The 19,185-nt window shown below is 38.0% G+C and overlaps 1 protein-coding gene across 1 annotated transcript in view; it reads left to right on the top strand.

Annotated features, from left to right (window-relative positions):
• Positions 1-19,185, top strand: part of LOC5568718 — a 697,097-nt gene that overhangs the window by 286,883 nt on the left and 391,029 nt on the right. The window contains exon 2 of the mRNA XM_021857460.1: positions 10,627-10,955. Coding sequence (XP_021713152.1) covers positions 10,704-10,955 — 252 coding nt within the window. The 5' untranslated portion in view covers positions 10,627-10,703. The remainder of the gene's footprint in view (positions 1-10,626; positions 10,956-19,185) is intronic.

Raw genomic sequence — 19,185 nt, 5'->3', positions numbered from 1 at the left:
CTATAGTGGAGGATCCCATAAGAAAACCACTGATACCGCAACTATAGGAACACAAATTAAAAATATACCGCAACTAAAGGAACAGTGTACCAATAGTAGAGGTATTATTTTTCACTGACATGGGCCAGGAGCAGAATTTAGCCAGACAAAACCTCTAGCGCTTTAGGAGTGCATTTTTTCGGGTTGGTGTCAAAGGAGACTTATCTTGAATTTGTTTGTTCTTCAATTTAATGATAAAAGTTAGTTGGAAATTTCGCCGCATAGGTGGCGCTGCGATGCAAACTTTTTTTGTTTTGCGTCCTAGAGCTTTTGCGTCTTCGGCAATGTTTTAGAACGTGTAAAAATACGACAAGTTGTCGAAGACATCAAAGTTCTAGGACTTTGAATAACAAAGTTATGGTAAAAAATGTGTAAATCACTTAAATTTTACGTTTTTTCTACTTTTTACGTCAAAATCGTAAAATGTTTCATTTTAACAACCATGCGTCGTTTAATTTCGATAACATGCATATACTATATGAAAAAAAAATATTTTTATAAAAATATTTGAATTTTTGAACAAATTATTGTAAAAATATGATAATTTTTAACATAACTTTACTCAAAAAGTTGCAAATTTTTGCAAAAACTTATCAATGATCCCAAATACGCTATATTTCATCTACCAAATGTCAAAGTTTGCCGGATGTATATTTTGGTATATTTGAGAAATCTGAATTCAAAATAACCACCGTTTTCGTATAAATAGAATAGACTTATTATCAATTTTATCATTGTACTACAAGATTGTTAGACACATTGCGTCAGTCAAGTTTTATTAATCAAATACTTTTTATTAGTCAGGTGTTACAGTATCTAGATATTTTCATACTGTTGTGTGGCTCTTATGTCATCTCCAGCAACTGTCTAATTAGAACTTCGCTATGGCCTGCTATAATTCATTTTTTACATCCTGTTATGACCGCGTCGAGACAGTTCTCTCTGACATAAATCACAATTTACAAATCACTAGTATCAAAATAAAAGTATTTGATTAACAAATCTTAACTGACGCAATGTGTCAAAAATCTTGTAGAATAATGATAAAATTAATAATAAGTCCATTCTTTTTATATGAAGAGATGGCTATTTTGAATTAAGATATCTCAAATATATCAAAATATACATCTGGCAAACTTTGACATTTGGTAGATGAAATATAGCGTATTTCGGTACATTGAAAATTTTTTGCGAAAATTTGCAACTTTTTGAATAAAGTTATGTTAAAAATTATGATGTTTTTACAATAATTTGTTCAAAAAGTCAAATATTTATATAATAATAAGATTCTTTTTTCATACAATACATGCATGTCATCGAAATTAAACGACGCATGGTTGTTAAAATAAAATATTTACGATTTTGACGTAAAAAGTAGAAAAAACGTAAAATTTAAGTGATTTACACATTTTTTACCATTACTTTGTTATTTGAAGTCCTAGAACTTTGGTGTCTTCGACAACTTGTCGTATTTTTACACGTTCTAAAACATTGCCGAAGACGCGAAAGCTCTAGGACGCAAAACAAAAAAGTTTGCATCGCAGCGTCACCTATGCGGCGAAATTTCCAACTAACTTTTATCATCAAATTGAAGAACAAACAAATTCAAGACAAGTCTCCTTTGACACCAACTCGAAAAAATGCACTCCTAAAGCGCTAGAGGTTTTGTCTGGCTAAATTCTGCTCCTGGCCCAGTGTGCAATGGTCGTTACTTCCTGTTACAACATTAACATGTCCATTAATCGCGCTTGTTGAATTTAGGCGATTAAATGAAGTTCAACAGTGCTTAGTACCTCCACTATTGGTACATCTACCCTACTTCCACTGAGACATGAGTACACCGTAGATGTTTATTCTCACGATAAATGTTGAATAAGGGACATGTCCATGCCGATCGGGTTTTCGGGTTTGGGAATCCGGAGGAGCAAAGCCAGAAAAACCGTTCTACAATTTAACTGACTAAGTCAGTAGTTTCCACCTATCAAAACATAATTTGGTTTACTGTTTTTTTTTCGGTAATCGTAAAAATTATCGAAAAATCCGTAGTTCCAAAACCCAGTAAAATTTTACTGGGGTCGGTAATCTGAATTGGCTGTGTAGCTTAAGATCGTCTGCGAAGGATAAAGAGCAGCTGATACAGATCGTTCACAAAAATTATGAAGATCAGCGGGCCGAGGACGCTTCATTGCAGTACTTCAGAAGTTATTTCGAACGCGCTAGAGCTTGCGGAGTTGACGGTCACGTATGCCGTTCGATTGGAGAGATACGAAAACAGCCATTGAGTTGTCCAACCTGGAAATCCGAGGTGCGATATTATCGACGGTTAAGAGATGCGGTACAGCGTCGAGAGCCTTCGCAAAATCTATGTAGATTGAATCTACCTGCTGTTTCGCTTCCACCTCGCGAGATAATGCGATGACATAACACATGAGGTTCTTTGTAGTCGATCTATGGACCGATGCACGAGTTCACTATCTGACGTTTGAGCGGTGCCGTGTTATTTACGTGACCATGGCAACGAGTGAATTCGGCACCGCTCAAACGTCAAATTAGTGAACTCGTGCATTGGTCCATTCCTCATGAACCCGTGCTGACTATTCGATATGAACGGCAATGCGGCGTTGTACAGCAACATAACGGCGTGATACCTCGGTAGTTTTCAACACGGTTACGGCTGCCAGATTTGTGGATTGCTACAATAATAGCATTTTTCCACGAGCAAGGAAATTTCCTCTCGGCGAGAGATCGATTGAAGACATCTGTGATTGGACCTGCGAGTGTGGACGCGCATCGTTTAAACAAAAACGGGGGAAGATTGTCGTCTCCAGAACCGTTCTTGACGTCGAGGTCGTTCAAGGCCTGCGAAACTTCTTCTATTGAAAGTTGAGGTAATGGGATGCTAATGTCGAACGAGGGTACGTTCTGGAATCTGTCACGGCGGGGCACCGGAGAGACTCGAGTAAAGACGCTTCCAAAGAACGCTGCAAACAAGTCGGCTGCTTCAGAATTTGTGCTGGTTGAATGTCCTGAATACCAGGGTTGTTAACGTTAATCAACGATCAACGCCGTTAACGTTAAATTGTTTGTTGGTCAACGTTAACGCCGTTGCGTTGATTTTCATAGCAGTTAGCGTCAACGTCAACGGGTTGCGTTTAATTAACGTTAACGGGTATCGCTAATTGAACGTTGATTATGAGATTCATGGAGCTGCGGGGAATTTTTTGTTATTTCCATAAACAAATCGTTTCTATGCATGTCCGTTTCTAAGGAAAATTCATCATTCTGCATTCAACAGTCAGCTTGATTGTACTGATCTGTCATACATTTTCGCTGTATTCCCAATCAGAAGGTGGCTTCCGTCGTCTCAATCCAGTACTCAAGCGGCTCCAAGTCACAAGACGCGCCGATCCGTAAAATTTCAGCACTAGGATATTAGAACGGGATCATTGAGTGGTCATCAAGTAAGAATTTGGATTCCACCATAAAAAGAAGACTTCTAGCCCTTAATCCATTTTGTTACCCGTTCTATAGCAAGACCGATAGTGGTATATCTATAAACCGAGTTCTCGATTGGATAAACGGCGACGCCGATCTCAAGTGTGCCGCTTAAGTCTTCCAGATGGTGTCCTCCTGTTGACGGGCAGAAATTGATCTGGTAGAAAGTGTCCACGAATCAGTATGAACATGAAATGACAAACTCCCTGACCACGCTGCTTCATGAAGGATCAATTCATGTACATAAGTACTGTATAGGCCTCTGCACTGTTTTGATTTTGTTTGGGGTTTTGACGTTTACTGGCCTTGTTGTTTACAAATTTTATGTAAGTGTAAAAGAGAGAGAATGATTTTTGTGCAGAGCCCCATAAGCCAGAAATAACTTTCAGTTTGTTTTAATTCAATGCTTTCAACCTGGGAGGGAGGCACCGATACTACACACGAAATATAGAACAATGTTTGTTTGAACTGCAAGATAACTCCAGCTTGCCAACAACAATCAAGGCAGGCTTGGGGAAAATCGCTAGTTTTCTTTTGTTGTGTACTTTCGATTTTTCCTGACAAACATGGAAAAAGGGCCACAGTTTTCTATGTACTAAATATTCATTTTTATTGGAAAAAGTAAAACGATGCGTTTTTCAGTGCTTCATATTGAATCCGATTGAAAGGTGCTCACGTGACATTACTTGCATTGTGTGCATGAATTGATTTTCATTCGATTTTTGTCACTTTTGATGAAATGCGAAAATGTGTTTTAATCAGTTACGCGCTTTTTCCATGTTAGTCCAATGTTTGAGATCTGGGCTCACAGTGACAGTTCGTGACAGCGGAATCCCGGCTCACTATGACGTACAGAAATTTTGTATTGGTTTCTCCCTCCCAGCTTTCAACAACACTTCGTAGCGCAGGCAGTTCTTGTCTGTAAAAGTATATTACTGTTAAAAGACAACGATGGATGAGGCACCCAGTCTCTATTGTTGGATTCTTTCAAGCTTATCAAGAACATTTGTTGAGCACTTTGAAATACATATATTAGCTTTTTATAATGTATTATATAATAAATAAGTATTTGTTTAAGTTACATTGACCACACTATTTTATTCTATGCTTTTACCCCTGTACACAGTTGAGGGGGCAAACATTTACTTCTGAGAAAATTGGAGTTTTCCAGCATTTTTCATTCCATACAAAATATATGAAAGTAAAAAAAATCAAGCCAATCTCCTACAAATTATTTTAGAAGAAATATTCAAGGAAAAAGTCATTTCGAAATATTGTTGTAAAGCTTGAAAATATGAGAATATTTCAGTATATTTAACTAAAAATCGTTCAAACTGTCACTTATACCCCTTTGCATTAAAAAAAAAAGATTTTCAATCCTGCTTAAGCTAGGTATCACAATATCCACATACCATATAGTTAACGTTAAAAATAACGAAGCCGTTGACGTTAAATCAACGCTAAACGTTAACGTTACCGTTAATCAAAAATTTGAAACGAGTCAACAGAAGATTCGTTAAGCGTTACAATCAACGTTAACGGATTAACGAAACGGCGTTAATCGTTAATTAACGTTAACAACCCTGCTGAATACTCTACGTTTGCAGGAATGCAGTTGTTAGAGCGCTGGCGTTTGATGAAGTTCCAGAAGTTCCAGAAGAAGCAGCGCGTTGTAACGGTCTCTACATCACGGAGATGACTTTTGTTGGCAGCAGATCTAGACGAGAAGTATCTGGTCCTGCTCTTTCGGAGGACATTGCGAAGGTTTCGTAGCTCTGTGGTCCACCATGGCTTATTGTAGACGGAGTTAGTTGCGCGATGCTTACGAGGAACATAATTTAGGATTACCTGCTTTAGTTTATTGTAGAATGTCGTGAGAGCGTAACCCACCGAACTGTCTGGATGGATCTCCCAGCTGATAGAGGATAGAGCAGCATTCAACAGCACGTTCCGTTCATCACCATGCGAGTGGTGAGCGCGTATAGGACTATATCGTCGGAGGCGGCATGCGCTGGGATGATCCTGATCTGCATCATCCTGTCCGAAGACATCGACTGCTATCAGCGAAGAGAAACTAGACAGGTGAGGAAGTTGGCAAGAATTCGTTCGCTGGCTAATTGGCAGCAAGAATGGGATGCCTCCGAGAAAGGCAGGTGGACCCACAGGCTCATCCCGAATCTATCGGCCTGGGTGAACAGGGAGCACGGAGAAGTGAACTTCCTTGTCTTGTCAGGTCACGACTGCTTCAAGCAGTATCTGCATCGATTCGGCCATGCGTCTTCGCCATTCTGTCCTGAGTGTATGGACATTGAAGAAACGTCAGAGCATGTTGTTAACATTTAACTTGTAACACATTTGTTGGCCCTGGAAAGGGCCGAATGAACTGTGAGAATCGAGTAACACGGACACATTTTGCCAGCGAACAGGTTGAAATCCTCCTCGCCCGATAAGGTTTACGATGGCGATGACGATGGGCGCTTGAACAAGCGGCTTGGGCTGATTTTCTTTAGCCATCTCGTAGCCAGCGATTTCACAAACCGGACACTGGATTTGCAGCAGCTTAATGATTGTAAATTTTGGTGGAATTTTACTGATTTTGGTAAAATGTTTACCGCAAATCACTAAAAATTTCGCCAAAACTATTATTTAATTCACCGACAGTTCTGTTGCTGTGAGTATTGCCAGTAATGTTGCGCTTCACGGTAGAAATATTTTCAAAACTCTTTCAAAATTAAATTGTCGTCCTGAAAAGGACGGTTGGATGAGGATATCGTTGATCACCATTCCATGCTCAGGTTTAGTGGATTCAGTGGTAGTTTTGAATTGTGGTGCCGGTGATGGGGGCGACTTAACCTCCAAATCTGTACAGCGTACGGCCCTGCCACCTCAGAGCGTAGCCGACAGAATTCTGGATGACTTCAGCACACCGCGGGTTTTCCCGTAGATGAGGCCGAGGGTATGCTTGACATCGCACGGCGAGCCAGACGGCGGATGGCGAGCTTGGTTATGATGCAATGGATGTTATCACGCAAAACCTTGCGATGACGCTTGGCGCTTTCTTTTCCGAGTCCTTTGTTGGTGGTATTCACAATCGACCGAACTGGGTTTCTTGGACAGAAACACACCAAAAGATAAAAACGAAAAGTAAGAAGAAGACCTAAAGGGGCGTTTCCCTTTGAATGACGAAAGTGGCTAAGATATCGCGTAATGATGTCTGTGTCAGGAATACACAAGAAAAATGTGCTTTGCTATGAAAAAAATCAGAGGGGGTTGTGTACAAGACACGACCGCATGACGTTAACTACGCCAAGTGATTTTCTGCACTTGAATTTTAGTCGATTGTCATAGTTGCAGCCTTTCTTTAGTTCAAAATCTAACACAATTTCGTCGCAACATTTTAGATTTTCAATTGACACCCAGTATTGCCGTAAGACGTAGTTAACGTCAAAATAAGACATACCTCGATATTTCACGATTTTTCTATAGTTTAGTCATGAGAATCAATAGTTTTCATTGTTGGAGTAGATTCGTAGAAAGATTTCCAATCGATTGGTGCAAGAATCTTGAAAATCTATCCGGGCGTTAGTAAGTTATTAACAGTTAAAATCTAACCACTTTTCGTGACGCGAGCGATTTTTCGTTTTTCGAAATTGTACCCCAGTATGTTGCCGTAAGACGTTATCCAACTTCAAAACCATGAAAAATGATCAATTTCACCCGAAATTACGGTACATGTAAACTTCAAAACGTCAAAACCTTATAACAGCAAAAAAAATGTGCTTTTTGTGCATTTCGGTGTTATAGGAAAAGGGATAGGCCAGGACCAAAGATTGATTTTGAGCACTGATGTGTTTTGCTAGTCTGCACACTGTCAAGTCCGAAAACAGAGGGGAACTGTTCCTATGGTGATGCCGGTCGCAGCCCACTTATGTGATATTTGAATATCTGTTGGTCAGGGTTACCTTGTGCGCTGACCACGCTTGAAGCTCGCGGTCGTTAAAGCAGAAGTCCGTATATTCGGCAGGCTACACACAATCAAACGATCAACGTAAATGCATGCTACACACTTTTCTATGGAGAATAAGACATGCCTCGATAATTACCCATTTATCAATAGTTTAGTCATGAAAATTAACAGTTTTCATTATTGGAGTCGATTCGTAGAAAGATTTCCAATCGGTTGGTGCAAGAATCTAGAAAATCTATCCGGGCGTTAGTATGTTATTAACAGTCAAAATTTAACCACTTTTCGTGACGCGAGAGATTTTCGTTTTTCAAAATTGTACCCCAGTATGTTGCCGTAAGACGTTATCCAAAGTCAATAATCTGTGCAAAAACAGAATCTGGTGTATTCTCGCGAAGGAAGCATTTTTGTTTTTTGCATTTTTTATTTGTGTTTTTTGCACTAGCTGAAAGCTTCAGGAACGTTTGCCTACTATTTGTTAGGTTTAGTGCCTTTGAAAACGCTAGTCGGGTCACAAGTCGGCCATTGTGACAGCCATCAACTAAACCAGTGAGCCTAATAATCATTTGAAATTGTTGGGGGGTTGGGGTTAACCCTAAAACCCTATTCATATATGACCCTCTGTTAGTTTCCAACTTATATACACTTCTCTCATCGTTCGCTTGCGATTTTATCCATCATATTTCATTACTTTCCTTGCTTCCTTCCACTTTGAGTAGTATCGCGTTCACCGAATAAAGCCAATAAAATGCTCATTAATTTTGGGATATATTGTAATCTTGTATTGTGATTAGAATTTAAATATGAGATACTGTCTAGGAAGCCAACTAAATAATAAATGTCATACTCATTTCCTTTTAATGACTACAAGATCTCGGCAAGCGTTGCGTTCTGATTCGACATACAACATCAAACTGTTAAAAATCATTCATTGTTACTTTTGCTTCCTCAACCAAATTTGTTTAAATCAAAAATCACGAAGAAAGCCGCGGGAAAGTTGGCATTTTGTGCCTTTCAAGTGGCAAGAACCTTAAATTACTAACGTGCAACGTTCGAGAAATCATTAAACAAAATTTTATAAGTGATCTGGAAAGCCGTAGTTGGTATTATCCGTGCGTTATATGTGCAACCTGTATGTTGCAATGCTGCAAAATTACCAAAGGTGAAAGTATCACTTCCAAAATTGTGCATAATTATAAGTAGGAAGAAAAACAGCTTACCAGAGCAAATGCAGCGTGTGCCTGTGAGATTTGTAATGCAGCCAAAGTGCAATTCGGGAGAACAGCGGCTAAAAATTTGCCAGGAAAGTTCGCCAAACGAAAAACCGAGGCCGTCCAAAATCAAGTGCAGCAGTAGATAAAAAGATCGTCCGAATGTGTAGTTTATGTCTTGCTGAGATTATTATAAGGGCGTAACTCGAAATTGAAAGGGATTTTTTTTTCAAAAAAAAATATCTGAAGGTGAAGTACACCTATACAAACTAACTGGAATTCCAATCATCGATGAAATAATATTTTTAATCATAACGGTAAATGAACCACCATGATACTATCATTATTTTCTCAAGCTTAGTGGAACAATATCATCAAAGGACACGGGATAGATAGATAGATGGTAGATAGATCAAATATTGGTCGCAGTGGTTTATGTTCATACGAAACGACTGGTGAGCACAGATTTGATTCAGTTTTTTTTTTTTGATAATAACGGTCAGGGGAGCACCGTGATAGTATTTGCCATAGTTATGCAATGAGCTCATCTTATATTACACAAAATAGGGATTCAAAAATACGCTTTTTACTTTAATTAAGATTTTCACCTGAATTCAAGGTTTAATTTTTGAAACTTCGTTTTGCCATGTATTCATAAAGACTGCAAATTATGTTTCTGTTCACTATTGAATGAACTTACTTAAAGCTTCTCTATTCTATCAGCGAATGGAATGATCCTTATTGAAACATAGTTAATCGCTAAAAGCAGTAGAACAATAGACATTTCACGGGAACTATATCGAGCAATAATGCACCATCGAGCCCTTGATCCGAAGGAACGCAAACTGACGTGAAAGCAGAATTCTCGGTTCAATCTTTCGCCTACACTTTTGCCTTCCGACGAGGCCAGCATCGTCCGCCTGTTGATGGCAAAAGGATGTCTATCTTAAAATCCCATGTCTATAACAGGGCTAGTAGTAGCACTTGGTCACTATTTTAGTACAAGTATCTAAAATGTATCGCTGGAAGGTCACTTAAGCCTCTATTCTATGGTTGATCTTTAATGTACATCGTATATGTACTCAAAATTAAAAATCTATGATTTATCAATCCTACTATTGCAAACGTTGATACTTACTGATGCTGACTGGTGCATGAAACTGGATGGGCCCAAGTTGCCCCGTTTAGCGATGTAACTGCGTCTAATGGCATATCTTATAACTTTCTTCTAAGGTTTTCACCATTTCGAACACACCAGCAAATATGTTGCCAGAATGTGACCGTGATGTTGGATTTGCAAAGTATTGACTATCGTTTTTTAGGTCCTACTTGCACCGGAGTATACCTTAGATTAGTCTCTCGTTTGTTATCAATAGAAAATAAAGTTCAATTTGAATTATTTACATTTACATTTGAATAAAAAGATGAAGTTAACTGTTGATGTTCATGTATCAAATTACCTCTCCGTATCTTGAAGTAATACGAGCAGTGATTGTATTCTTAGGGAAATGTCTGTTCAGATTGTATGACTGAGGTACAAACCTCTTATATCTCAGTTCCTGTTTGGTTTCTTTTTGTTTCATTGATTAATTTTACGTCCTTTATATTCAAGATACTCAGCCACTACCAGCCCTGCTATAAATATATCCCCGGCATTGGGAGCAAATTTAAAGTCCATAATTGATTTCTACTCCCAGTCGATTTTCTTCCGGCGTAGACGAAGCCAGGATCACATTACTGCCGTCTAGCATAGGAAACAGCTAAACGTTCCCGGCTAAACCATAATCTCCCAAGGAAACACTCTATTCGCGTTGTTAAACAACACATCCCGTGCACTATATGCAATCTACTCAGCTCAGCCATCCGAAGACCTTCAATTTGAAATTATAATTTAATTTTCTCAATTTATCGTTCTAGGGAGCTACTGTCCGAACTGCGACTACCCAGCGCGCTATTAAGCTCCGAGTAATGCGCTCCAGCTAGCCACGGAGAATATGTCATCCCTGCGGAAGTCGGCCTCATTCCGGTCGCGGATTCCGGTTCGACGGACTCGAGTGGCGTCGCGACGGTGCGTGAGTCCTCAACCGTCGACGTCGACGGTGACCAGTACTGGTTCGATATATGACGGTGGTGGAGGAGGAGGTGGTTCAGGTGGTGGCCGCCAATGGTACGAGCGGCGGTATTCTTCATCCAGCTACACGAGCAGCGACGAGAGCCACGACGAATCGGAAACGGGACCACTTAAGGTAATTTATTGTTTTTTGAAAGGCGAAGCACTCGGAACCAGGAAAATATATTATACAATTTGGAGGCTTGAAAACAACATGTTCTGCAGATCTTGGAGTTGAATGTATTATTTGCGTATTTTTTCACTTTAAGGTGAAGATAAATCGAAGCCAAACTTCAAATTTTCAAGAGCACGGATCTGGAAAACCAAACATCCGTTAAAGCTGAAAACTTAATCGATTGGTCACTAGCTGGTGGTGACCAATCGATTAGGTTTTTAGCTTAAACGGATGTTTGGTTCTCCAGATCCGTGCTCTTGAAAATTTGAAGTTTGGCTTCGATTCATCTTCACCTTAAGGTGATTATAAAACGAAGCCAAACTTTGAATTTTCAAATGCACAAGACGAGAGAATCTGACAACCGTTCACGTAGAAAACCAATCAAATTGCTTGCTTGCTGGTGGTGACCAATGGGATAGATTGTCTACGCCGAGCGCTGTTTCGTTCTCAAGTATTGTGCTCTTGAAAATTTGAGGTGTGGCTTCGTTCTATAATCACCTTAAAATAATTTAACACTCAATACCTACTTACGAAAGATATTCGTCTTTGAAAAGTTGTTGAGGCATTATTAGGATCTGGTCAAATCTGTTAAAAACTGATACAATTAAGGTCAATTATCGCCAAAGAATACAAATATTTAAAATTTTTATACAAGGAAGCGTTACGGAGGGGGGAGAGTGGGTCGAAAATTTCAAATTTCATCGTTACGTACGTAATAAATGGACGCTGTCTAAATGTTTTATCTTGAGTACAGATCTGGAGAAAGTATTTGATAAATTCGATAAAATTTCTTGTGGCTGATTTTAAGAAAGTTTGGAATTCCAGAACACGTAACTGCGTAAAGTACCTGAACGAGTTTAACAATATGTTCCCTTATAGTTCTGAATACAATAAAATATGATGAATATTGCTCTATTTTTCACGTATTCCCATCAACTTTTGTATAAACAAACAAATTTCAGTGGATTTTTAAAAGATTGCGTTATTTTTAAACAGCATGTGTTCGGATAGAACTACAAACGGTCCTCAGAGCAGCTCAGAGCAGTCTTCTTTTTGACAGCTTGAAGCTATAATAAGATTTATTTTAGGCATTTGTACTAAATACTACCACATCAAAACTACCACCACCAAACCACATACTAAACGAATGCAAAAGTAAAGAGTATTAGTATGACACTGTATGTCAAAGCTATTTTCATTTGAATTGAGCACATTTGAGGCTTAATATACGAATAATAAAAATTGGTGCAACTTTAGCAATTTCGAAACGTTTACGAACAATCTATTCTACAATACCTTTATGATATAGTTTTGAATAGTTCGTCAGTCATATTTGATAGCCTAGTTAGTGCGTTAAACGAGGTATGCAACGCCTTATAAATGTTACGTAATTCACTCAATTTTGTTCGATTTCTACTCCATTATCAAAGTAACCCCAAAACAGAAAACCGATTTTCGATTATATGAAAAATTATACATCCATTCAAAATACATCTTTTGGCAATCTATCAACTGCTATCGATAGCTAAGATGCCAGTATTTGTTTTAAAAATATTAATTGTAATTCTTTGAAACAGCATGCCCCCGTTTTACGGTGCCTTCAACAGGGAGTTCAGTATACTCGGCGGTACAGGTTTGTCCCGATTTTCCGAACAGCATGGTAGAAGGCAAATCAAACAGATTTTTATAATGTACGGTACATCGTGGAACTGTTCAAATGTTTAAGTTGTTGTGGAATTTGAACGAAAAAAGTATATTGTTTTACATACAATATCCAGTTCGGTTGAAATCTACAGTTATTGGGGATTATGTGTAGTTTTTCAAATAAAATGAAAATTGTTGGAGTAAAATTTATGGAAATGTAAACATCATCTATAAAATCATAATAATAAACCAAAGTGAGAAACCAGTTCTCGCTTCTGCGATTTAGAAGGCGAATAGCTAACATTTTTGCTCCCAAAGTGATATTCTCCAAATATTCAATAGTAACATGTTTTCAGCATGTTAAGTACTCTTTTATTTATATACATCAAAATTTCACCGATACTTAGTGCTAATCCAGTGTAATATTATACGAATCAACCGTAAGCCATTGTAATACAAATTTAGTCGGGAAAGGAGACAGGTGTAACAATTTCGCATGCGGCAAACCTTGTTATGAAACATCCCCTCATAACGGTAAACTTAAATATATTTTTCAAATTATCAATTAGCCTCTGCTTTGTAAGTACCGTAAAACGGGGTAACTTCGATAATGCAGGTAACTTTGATAGTGCGAGACCCGCAACATACTGAACGAAAATACAATGTTTCTGTTAATCAGTTAAGCAAAACGAATGCAAAAGTAAAGAATATTGGTATGACACTGTATGTCAAAGCTATTTTCGTTGGAATCAAGTACATTTGGGGATTTATATGCAAATATTGAAAAATTATAAGATTTTTTCATTTTTGAAACGCTTACAAACAATCTGTTCTACGATCTCTAATTGATGAACTCATAATGAGTTCGTCACTTATCCTTGACAGCCTAGTTGTAGTAGAACATGAATTCGGTCTCGAATCTCTTAGCGAAAACCATTCTTACAAACTGGGGCTATTTTTGTAATCTAAGTCAGAAATTTCCATACAGCGTTAAACGCCTAGAGGTATGCAACGCCCTATAAATGTTCCGTAATGCATCAAATTATGTTCGATTTATACTCCATTATCCAAGTAACCCCAAAACAGAAAACTGACTTTCGATTATTTGAAAAATGATATACCCATTCAGAATAAATCTTTTGGCAATCTATCAACTGCAATCGACAGTTAGGATGTCAGTACTTGTTTAAAAAGATAAATTATAATTCTTTGAAGCAGTAAATAAATATTCAAGTTTTCTTCGAAAAAACTATCCAAGTTACCTCGTTTTACGGTAATATAAAACGGAAAGCATGCGATATACAATCGGAGGCCGTCAAGCCCCATTTATGTGGCCCACTTATACCAAAGACGAAATAAAGATCTCCATGTCCCTTGCAGTTGCCCAAAATTTTATGGCACATGAGTTAATAGAGCAAAATTTAGAATGCTGTGAAAAGTGTACTGCGATCTGTCAAACTTGGGTACCTTTTATAGTACCAAGGGACCAAATGCAGTACTAGAAGTGGCTTATACTATAATGCTGACAAAAAGGATTTTCTGGATGATATATGAGAAGCTCTAAAACTAATATTTTTAAAGTTATTTTCTTATAAAATTACACAGTGTTTATGAGAAGATAAAAAAATCATACATCATACGGTTCAATTGAAGGGTTTTATAAGCTTTGGACGAAATATCCCTTATCAAGCGTTCATTAAAATTCATAATGCCAGAAACGGACCTCAACAGTTCAATGTACAGTATTGAACAAAACATTTGCAACTTTTCTGATTTTCCATACAAAATGACCAACTTTGGTAAGCTAGATCTCAGTTATTTATGGACCGATTTGAATGAAACTTTCACAGAACATCAGATATAACTTGAATTTTAACATATATTTTTGAATAATATTTCCAATCACGAGTTCATAAGTAATTACGGTTTGACTAAAGTGTTATTTTCGACGAAAAAATTAAAACTTTTTATCTCAAAATCTGATAGCTCTTTACAAAAACTGTCTTCAGCAAACTTATTCATCTCGTCAAAATCTACAACTTTGCTGAAGATACCATGAAGCTATTTCTTCAATATGTTTAGTTATGTCAATTATAAAAAATCGTCAAAAAATTCACTTTAGTCAAACCGTTACTGCTTTCCAACTTGTAATTAGAAAAATCACTCAAAAATATATGTTAAAATTCAAGTTATGTCTGATATTCTGTGAAAATTTCATTCTAATCGGTCCATAAATAATCGAGATATAGTTTATCAAAGTTGGTCATTTTGTATGGAAAATCGTAAAAGTTGCAAATGTTTTGTCCAATACTGTAGTCATATAAATTAAAATCCTAGGTGTCTTTCTATCAGAACAACGGTCATTGATTGTTAAATATAACTTTGATAGGTTAGTAAATGATATTCAATTTGGATAACATTCACATAGATCTAGGCTACTTAATTTAATTCAAATAACACGGCTCGACAATATAATTCTGCTTTTGAAGCTGTGGTATAATACAACCTCGCCACATTACAAAATTGTTGGAGGTTTCGTTTAAGCACTAAAACAGATTGTCAAAGTCGGCGGAATTAATTGTATTCCGATTTTGAAAAAGGGGGCATTAAATTGATTGATGTTGAGTCCGAAGTAAAAAGCCCCTGTTTATCAAAAATGTCTTAAATATAGAAGGCAATGATGATTCAGTAACGCTTCACCATCCGGGAGAAATACCAGAGATTTGATAGAACTTATCTTGATAATTGTACAAAATACATTCTTGGGTTTCAAAGGCAATGTACCTATGCTTATTTCGTGTGCATGTACCTATGCTTATTTTGTGGATGAACGAAAAACATGTCCAACGATTGACTATGTTTCTACCAACATTAACTGGGCAAATATTTGGGAAAATCTCGTTCACGGATTCCTTCTGAGAGCAAATCTTAAATATTTTTGCTGTATGTATTAGATATGATTGTCTCTTAGGAAAAGTTAGTCAAATACACAATGGAAAGGCTTACTAGTAATACATGTAACATCTGTTCCGTCAGAAAACTATTCGGCCAAATGTCCATATGCCAAACATTTGTATGTCAATAGTATCATCCAAAACATTGCTGTTCACTTTTTTTTTTCCCAACAAACAGTGTTTTGCAATACCTTTTGAACCATTCGGGGTAATGACCCATTGGGTGTAGCGGCTTTTGGAGTAGTGATCCATTCGAGATAATGGGGTAAATTTAACACGATTTCATGACACTACCTCGAATGCCACTACCCCAAATGCCATTACCCCGGACGTTATTATTCCGAAAGCGTGGGGAAATTCCATTGATTCAGTCATTTTCTACCCCCTCCCTCTCCTTATGGCACATTTTTAGAAAATTCCCCTCCCCTCTAGAATTGTGACGTAATTTATGAGCATTTCTTAATACTTGTTTTTAATTGATTCTGTGAACGACTTTGTTGGCGAATGGACGTGCTGTCCTTGATTCGCGTTTTCGGTTACTACAATGACGCAGTTTGTAGGAAGTTTATCAGTAGTGATTAGAAATCAGGTTACACTCAAAATGTGTTATTGTATTTAAGAAGAGCGTAAGTATTTTACCTGGGGAAGCGAAAAAAATGAGATTTTGGAGTATCGAATAAAAAAGGGATTTGTTCAAAGTATCGATTTCTAACGGAATTCCAGTAAGCTCACCATGATTTAGGGTTCATTCAAATATTACGTAACGCAAAATTGGTCATTTTTAGACCCCCTCCCACCCCCACGTAACAGCTTTTGTATGGGAAATTTTATGTTTTTGTATGGACCGTAACACTTTGTAAGACCCCCTCCCTCCCCCTGTTGCGCTGCGTAATATTTGAACGGTCCCTTAGAGGTGGTGAGTAGGCTGCGAATGAAATGCTAAAAAAAACGGAATTCCAGTAGGCTCACTAGGTGGTGAGTAGGCTGAGAATGATCCGTATTGAAGCATAATTAAGGAAGAGAAATTAAATTGAAAAAAAAAAATATGGAGTTCCAGTGACATATCAGGTGATGAGTAGGCTGTGAATGATCCTAGTATGTAAGAAAAAAAAATGAAACGGAATTCCAGTAGGCTCACACTTGAGTGAGTATGCTGAGAATGATCCTATGTTAAAATAAAAAATGCAGTGAAAGCTGGTCTACTTCAGTTGACAACAATGCAGATTTTATTTTTGTTCTTTCAATAACCCTGGCAAGCTTTATTGATTGAAAGGTGTTTTTTGATTAATGTACTTTATTAACCCGTATAGGCCTGAGTGAAGGCAAAAATTTTAAAACCCTCACAGCACAGCGAATTCTTAATGGATTCAAATGATTTTTTTGTCAGTATACAAAAAAGTGGACAGAGGAACGCGGGAATATTCCTGTGGCCGGAGTTATTCCGGTGGATCACTGGGTCAGGTCGGGTGAGAAGAGTACTGTGCGTTTGTGCCCCTGAAGGTAGGAAAATTACAAGTCACATATAATTTCTGGAATCGGCTATAATGTGGCCACTACATGACGGAATTTTAAGAAAATTGCATCAGTGTTAACCTTTTGAGAAACGATTGAATTGGACAACTATGAGTTTTGCTTTTGATTAATCCTACAAATGACCATTTTCGGGTCCCGGGACACCTCAAACTTACGATAAAGTGGTCAAATTGTGTCTGAACATCTGAGCCAAGCTTACGGGAACGCATTTTTGTGCACTAAATTATGTTTGATTTCTACTTTTCGAGAATTGAAACGGTTTAGTATCCAACAAATCTACAGCCTACCGAGAATTACGTCCGAATGGCCACATCCGGTATATTTTAAACGGTGCAAAACTTCATTTATAATGTTGAATATCAGATCTTAATGATTTATGCAAATTAAAATGATTGGCATTGCAAATAAATACAGGTAACTTGGCTTGTCCCAAAAAATAGCCCTATTCTACCCGACTTGACCCAGTGACCCACCGGAATAACTCCGGACACAAGAATATTTCCGAGTTCCTCTGGCCACTTCTGGAAACTAGATATGTGGGCCAGTAAACTGACAAAAAATCAATTAAATCCGTTAGGAATTCGCTGAGCGATGGCCTATACGGGTTAAATGGGAAAAAATTGAGGTTAGTAGTGTTTGATCGTTTGGTTGCGTTGCTTGCTCTTGCGAGGGCGAACGATGAACACTTGTTCGGCATTCAATTCATTTATCGAATAATATCGCGTATCCGGTCAGGCGTGAATATATCAAGGATCGCATCATCAACTAAAGATGACTCCCAGATCCTTACCTTATCCCACTAACCCAATATCCTTTCCATGACAACTATGGAAATGCAGAAGATTCTTCGGTCTCTAAAACCAATGGTAGTCTAACTAACATTCCTTCCCTTCCCCGATGACCGTAAGGACGTGGCCGGCGCCGTTATTGACTTCTAAAGTTTGAGCTCTCGATTTGTGCACATTGATGAATGGTAAGCTAATCCCAAGCCTCATTAACTAAATCCCTATGCAACTTCGATTGCTCTGGTCAATCATGGAGTAGAAACTACGAATTGTACGGTCATTTATGCTCATGCTCATGCTCATTAAATGGGAAAAAATTGAATGTGGTTCGTGAATGCTCGGTTCGATATGGATTATGAACTGCAGTTTTTGGTCGAATTTTCGTGCGGTGCGTGCATTTTGATGAGTAATGCTAAATTACGGCTTTTCGGTTGTTCATTATTAGAGGAGCGACGGATTGCAGAGGAGTTTCGAAAAAGGAATTTGGTGAGTTTGTTCTGATCAGCAGCGCATTATCACAATGCGTAAATATTACCCATTTGTCGGCCAGAACGTCTACCGAATGTATCCTATGGCACTACCCTTTCCATAAATATTCCACAACATCCCGTTCAATCAATCATCCTTTTCCTTTCCCCAGCTTTCGCAAGGACGTGGCCAGGACAACTCTCGACTATTGGAGGATGCATCAATCTTGTCTAAGAGTTAGGAGATTAGTCCCAAATTTCTGACTTTGGTAACGGACGGGAAGGAGGTAACCCTCATACAATAATTTAGGACTGTACTACCTACAAATTTGTGCGGAATACTTGATGCTAATGCTAATGCTAATTTCTTAACACTTGTTTTTAATTATGAATCGTGGTTTACGGCTAACCAGCCGAGTGGAAGTTTAACAACTACCGAAAGCTAAACATTACATATACTTTGCAATTGGATTAAATGGACAAATTGATGTGAAGTTTTGCGAAAAAATTACACGTCTTCTCAGTGAGAATCGAACTCACGACTCCCAGATCTCTAGTTAGGGCGCGTTACCCCTACGCCATGAGAGGACTCATGAACGCAGAAGTTAACCTGAATTCGATTTCAACTCAATAACTACGTGGTCTTTTTCCGCAAAGTGCACCGCTTTCGGAAGAATTAGATGCCGATCCAAACACAACGCTTTCTATATACAGTCAGTGACATAAGTTAGTAACCAAATGCTGTTTTTCCATACAAAATGCCCAAGTTTGAGATGCTGTATCTCAGCTTTTGGTAATCCGAATTGGC

Source organism: Aedes aegypti, chromosome 1 (genome assembly GCF_002204515.2).
Source record: "Aedes aegypti strain LVP_AGWG chromosome 1, AaegL5.0 Primary Assembly, whole genome shotgun sequence".
In the NCBI taxonomy this organism is placed as follows: Eukaryota; Metazoa; Arthropoda; class Insecta; order Diptera; family Culicidae; genus Aedes; species Aedes aegypti.
The sequence above is the reverse complement of the archived record's forward strand: the minus strand, read 5'-3'. Positions and strand labels throughout refer to the sequence as shown.